General features: G+C 47.6%; 1 protein-coding gene across 1 annotated transcript; it reads right to left on the minus strand.

Moving 5' to 3' along the window:
- Positions 1-430: 430 nt before the first annotated feature.
- LOC133341359 (uncharacterized) lies at positions 431-5,207 on the minus strand. The gene is made up of 2 exons (XM_061549911.1): positions 5,006-5,207; positions 431-1,870 (listed from the first exon to the last, which is right to left on the minus strand). Exons 1-2 carry the CDS (start codon positions 5,085-5,087, stop codon positions 1,119-1,121), a joined length of 834 nt encoding a protein of 277 aa, XP_061405895.1. The 5' UTR covers positions 5,088-5,207; the 3' UTR covers positions 431-1,118.
- Positions 5,208-6,266: the final 1,059 nt, after the last annotated feature.

A 6,266-nucleotide genomic window follows, 5' to 3' on the forward strand; every position in this document is an offset into this window, starting at 1 on the left:
GATGTTATTTATGATGATGATGGTTATTATCGGAAGCACGGCCAATGCCATTTTATTGGCTTCACCGTGAGTGTGAAACAAAAAAAAAACCGACACACGTGGTTGCATTGCATAACTATTTATTAACGAAGGGGTTACAAAACGCACCCACGCTGCTCCCCCCCCCGCCCCACACGAGAATAAAACAGAGACAGAACTCGACGACGGTAAGCCAGTGAGTAGGTACTTGGGTATGTTTGTGTTGGTGTACGTAGGTGGTTGTACGCTCTCCCAATCACTGTGTACGTGACGTAATTGAATCTTGTAACAGAATTGAAAATGTTAAACAAAAGCGAGTAGTTTTATATTACGAGCTATGTAAACAGCCAGTGCAACCAGACCAGATGAGAGATTTATAGTTTTCTAAATCGAAAATTTAGTTATTTTTCAGTTGCTGCAAATTCAATAAAATATAATCATTATTAATAATAATAATAAGAATGTACGGCCGTTTGTCAAGCCACTGATGAATAAAGGCCTCCTTCCCACACAATGTCTATCGTGGGTTTCGTGTGTTTACTATACTTCACCGCACTGCTCAGTGTGGGTTGGTGAATGCACCAGATATGGGAGCATAGAATCACGATACAACAGTGGATCTTGCTGCACGGCCCTCTACTGCCTGCAACATCGCCCCATGGCAGGGACGAGTAACGAGGTCAGGGAGGGGGTTGGCAAGACCGATTCAGATATCACTCGCCACTGAGGTTAGTCAAGGCCAGGAATCAAAATCAGATCAATTGGTTCATAGCTCAGTGGGTTAACCATTGAGCCACTTGCACCGTGCCCCAGTAGCTGACCCTGGTTTCCTCCAATCTGTAAAATATCCGTAAAATTACTGGCCAAACTCATTGATGCTTTCCTAAATAATTGGCATCATTATTATAATTAATAATAATCATTTACTGCATAATTTATTTAAAATGCTTAACATTTGGACAGTCGGTGGGTCATGGAAGCTTGTCCTTGCCAAATCTTGGACATTATCTGATGAATGTTCTACCTCACCGTGGGCGGCTGCACTGCTGGGTTGATGGCTTCACGTATCTACTGGCCCCAAAAAGGTCCCCTTCACCACCCTAAGCTGGAATGGGATGCATGTGGTCTCCCGGCCCTCCTTTGTCACTGATCGGGTTCTTAGGCTTCTCCTGCTTGGGCCCTTCCTGCTTAGGCCCTTCCTGATTGTCAGGACGTGGTGACACCGAATCGGGTCCAGCACCGCGGATTGGGCTGCGCCGGAAGCGGAGATTCATATTCGGCATACGTGGGAAATTTGGGTCAAGCGGCATCATTGGGATATTAGGCAAATGGATTGGAATCTGTGGCGGCGAGAATAACGGAAACCCTCGCACGGGCAGTTGCTGGACGGGCATCGGGGACCCACCGCCCCGAGTGCAACGCTGGAGATGGGCGGAGATGAAGGCCCACATGGCGGGAGGAGGGCAGGGCAGGCTGCCCGTCTGGAGCAGCTGCGACATAGCGGCCGCGTGGTGCTGCAGCATGGCATTGAGGTCGAGGTTCTGGATTCCTTGGCCCAGATTCATCTGGATGGGCATCGGGGGCCCACCACCCTGAGCGCAACGCTGGAGATGGGCGGAGGCGAAGTCCCACATGGCGGGAGGAGGGCAGGGCAGGCTGCCCGTCTGGAGCAGCTGCGACATAGCGGCCGCGTGGTGCTTAAGCATAGCATTGAGGTCGAGGAACTGGCCTCCTTGGCCCAGATTCATCATCTGGTGGAACGCGTCCATGGCCTGTTGTCCGTTGGCCGGGGGCTGCTGCTGATGCGGTGCTGCTGGCGGCGTGCTGCCGGACGGCACGCTGCCGGGAATCGCTGTGGGAGGACAAGCAGTACGGTACTTATTTCGTGCCGAGTTGAGCTAGAGGAGGATCAGAACCAGGTGTATGTTGCACGCACGCACATACACGCGCACGCACGCACACCCGCGAGCACGGCGGCACCAAATGTTGTTAACCGCAAAGTAGTATTTGTACAGAGGGCATCAATCTCGCGTTGATGAAAATATTTCTTGTCTCACACCGACTGAATTTGATCATTTTACGGCAGATTTGCGGCAGAATAAAATAAATGCTACACCTGTCGCAATAAGACACTGGATGTCAAAAGCAGTCCAAGATTTTCATGTAATAGAGCAATGCAGCTGAAAGTATACACTCCCAGAAGGCAGTGTCACATGGATGGGATGTATATAAAGTAACTTTTTAACGTTTCATGTGGATGGACAGGTATTTATTTTGTCACTCGTGGCAGGTTCAAGGGCAGCAATGCAAGACCACGTAGGGCACAATGTGGCCTGAGTTGGAATTCTCCAAATTCCTGTGATCTCCACAACCAAACACAAACTTTTCGTTATACTGCGTGGGAAGTGGTGTATAATCACACGTAACATAAACTCAACACAGTGGTCAATAACACTGCCCGAATAGGACAACAAAATACAATAGGTCACGTTTTGGGTCACGGTCCTTCTTCATAAATATAGATACATATGTATATATATATTTCAATCAATGTAATTGATATTGTCTTCTTGGTTCTTTCGGTAAAGTCACGTAGAAGGGAAATAATAAAATACTAATAAATAAAACATAACAAAATTATGTTTTATTTAAAGATAATGTTTTATATTTCATTATTTTATTATTTCCCTTCTACGTGACTTTACCGAAAGAACCAAGAAGATGAATCCCTGCAGTCACGAAAGCTTTAAATCGAAATTTAATTGATATTGGTCAAACATCCCAATGCTTCAAAAAATTACTGGCTAATTACTCAAGTGGGATTACACGAAGCGGCATCGCCCCCGACTGCGAAAGAGACTCGATGGGGCATTCCTGGATAAACAAGTGGAGTCACAACAAAAAAATTAACCCGTAAAAACAAAGTTTTTCACTATAAATCCTTTATATGCGTGGCGGCTAGAGTCCTCTCATCCTCTGGCTTGAGATGGCTGCCACCTATGGGTCAGATGATTGCCTGGCAGCATTAAGCAATTGGTAATTAAATATAAAAAAAAATTCCTAAAAAGTGTAAAATTTGGCAAACATTTTTCACGAAAATTAATTGTCACGCACAACGAGTCTATGTGGAAAATGTCAGCTCGATTGGATCACGGGAAGTGGGTTAAAAAACGACCGAAAGATTTGCACGGTCGTAAGCGCGCAAGCAAGCGAACTTAATATAAAGGATTTTAAAAAAAAGTAGCAACAGCAGCTGGTGGCCATCGTCGTCGTCCGTGATGGTGAGAAGTCGGCACGTGTTCACCCGAAAATATGACGGAGAGGGATTATTCGCGGACACGTGAATCGAAACTACGCACGTAAAGGCCATCAACCATTACGACACCGGGAAAAGTCGGTGGGAACTGTCAGCTTATGACGGCAATCGTTGCCGTGAAATTCCCACCAAAGAATTCTGAGGTTTCACGGTTCCATTCGCAGCGGCCGCCCTCATTAATATGAGCGCCATGGCGGCGAGATGTTGTCTGCCTCGCCTGGTACGCCGCTAGTCGTGAGTTCGTTCCTGACCCTGACGCCTGTATATTTGCATTTGCATGTTTTGCCCGTGGTGGCGTGGATGTTTCTCCGGGTCCTCCAATTTTGTTCGATTCCACATTTAGAAACACGCGTTTTGAGTATTTGATCAATCTAAATTTCCACATGATGATAGGGCATTTCGTTGAGCTATCATTTGGCACCAGGTCGCTTCTGAAAAAGAGCTATACATCTCAGTGGATATTACCTGGTAAAATAAAACATTGTTTAAACATTGCGGAAGTATTAACCATAAAAGATACGACACGTCGACTGCTTCGTAAGTGGGCGTTACATAGCGCGTGACGTCACAACAGGCCGGATTCATGGTCAAAATCTGAAAGAATAAACCCGCAAAATTGCGTTTCCCTGCTGCGAAAAACATGGCAAGGCCCTCCTGAAAGAGAGAACACGCGTACTAACCAGCATGGCAATTCTCAGTCAATCACACGGGGCGAGCGACTGCGTCACCACGACCCACACCTGTACAAAGTCAGACTCCCTGTCAAGCCGAAACATCCTTCTTGGACAAGTGCTATGAGCGACCACCTATCAAAGTCGGCACGGCACACGAACAGCGGTGGTGTGTTGCCAGCACCATGCCTGGCCGCCTTTGTCTCCCAAAGTACCGATATTTACACTTCCGTACGAAGTACTCATTTGAGGCCGAGTCGACCTATGGGAGGCCCAGGGCCAGTGAAGATAATCGTCACTGGCGTTGGTGTCACGCTGCAAGAAGCGCTGCAACTACCACTCCACAACAACAACGCCATTCGCCACTAAGTGGCGGTGACATCAACACGGCGCTTGTGCCAGGCTATGTGCACGTTAAGGCCACGTGAAGTGTCGAACGCCCGCCGGCAGGAGGTCACGGACAGTTCAAGTTCATTTATTAGGTATAGCCCTGTGAGCCATTCGGCTCTTGAATCGGGTGCAACCGCAACAAACAAAAAAAACTAAAACATGAACAAAAAACATTCAAGTGAATATGTGAATGAGTGCAAATGGAAAATCCAAGAAAAGACAGCAAAATATTGCAGAAAAAACACCGTACACCAACGCTGTGTGCAAAAATCCCAGTGGGATGCAAGTCAAACAACCAATAACAACCACAAGACAACTTAGATTAAGGCCATCAGTCTAACTCTGTACTACAACAAACAAACATGGCTAAACCAAAACACTTTTCGAAATCACCAAAATAAAGCCATGAGAGCAATGAGACCCAGTAGGTGCCACGGGTCCGCCTGACCGAGATGACTGACCGATGCACCACCTGTGCCCGCTAACTGTGCCAACTTGCTGCGCTTTACCCACCCGGCGCTCCGCTCGTTGCCGTGAGCGTCGCTCCTCTGCCCTCCGGACACACGCACACACACACACGCGTGGATTAAATTGCGTTAGAGTGGATCACCTTGTGGAGGAGGTCCCTGAGCCGTCGCCAGGACCACCGCACACAGAGCCATCAGCAGGCTCCTGGTGTGAGCGACCATCATGATCGGTCGAGGCGTTAAGGCTGCCGGAGAGGAAGAATAAAAAGCAGTCGATAGGATTGCTCCTAGGCAAGGTCGCACTGACACCTCGGGCTCGGAAGGCGATGATGCTCAACCACGAGCTCGAAGCTCCTGCATTTATTCGCTTCGCGCCGCAACCCGATACTCGTCGACACTTGAGACGAGAGTTCAACGTCTCCTGGCAGGCTTTTCTCTCTTCTTTGTGGCCGACAGTGATTTATTGGTGGGGGGTTGTTCTGATCGCCTTTGTTTCTCTTTGTCGCTGCGCCCGTTTTTTTTTGTTAACTCGCCTAGCGATGTGGGATTTTGTGCGATGGAAAGGAGAGTGCGACTTTTGTGTTGTTGTTGTCGTCGTTGAAAGGGCTCCGCTAACGGTCACGCAGCGTTCCAATGGCGGTGTCGCTCTCCCGCGCTGTTTGTACGCGCACCGCTTTGTGTTTCACGTTTTGGCATTCACTCGTGTAAGATTACACAGTGTCGCATTGTGGCCGCGTGAGTTGGCGGGGTTTCTTTTCGTATTGTTCTTGTTGCGCCCTGCTTTGGCAAGGGACAATTGGCCCCCGGAGTTCACGAAACGGGGGGCCCTAATCTCAGCGATACGCGTGCGACGGCACGCCACGGTGCAGTTCTTCGGGAACTGGTGGTTTTTGCACATCGTGCAAGGCTGTGTTTCTGTTGAAACCAATGGAGGCCCCGAGCAGAAATTACTTTTGCCACTCCCCCACCCACTTCAATGAGATGACAAGAGACAAGATATAATCAACTCACCTGCGTGAGAGGAGTCGCAAATGCTGATGGCCATCAGGGAATGCCACTTGGAGGAACTCCCGCATACAGGACTCCTAATACACTGGTCAACACACTTTTTCTGGCATAAGGTATTCCAACGGTTCTAATGTAATTTTGGGGTGCCGATTCGAAATCTGGCATCAGTTTGTGTCTATCACATCGGGTTTTTGAGATATCAAATATTGAATTTTCAATAAAAACTGCAGAAGAAAAATATTAAATCAATGTGGATATCTACATAAAATTATATTATAAACACACTATCCTAAAAATACAGCACCATATTTTAACACTAAAGCAGTCACTGACTCGCAACAACTTGCAATCATAAGTGAGAGTTAATTTATGGTAAAATCAATGAAAATGGGGTAT

This window comes from Lethenteron reissneri, chromosome 11, assembly GCF_015708825.2.
Source record: "Lethenteron reissneri isolate LAM-NWPU_2019-01 chromosome 11, ASM1570882v1, whole genome shotgun sequence".
Lineage (NCBI taxonomy): Eukaryota > Metazoa > Chordata > Hyperoartia > Petromyzontiformes > Petromyzontidae > Lethenteron > Lethenteron reissneri.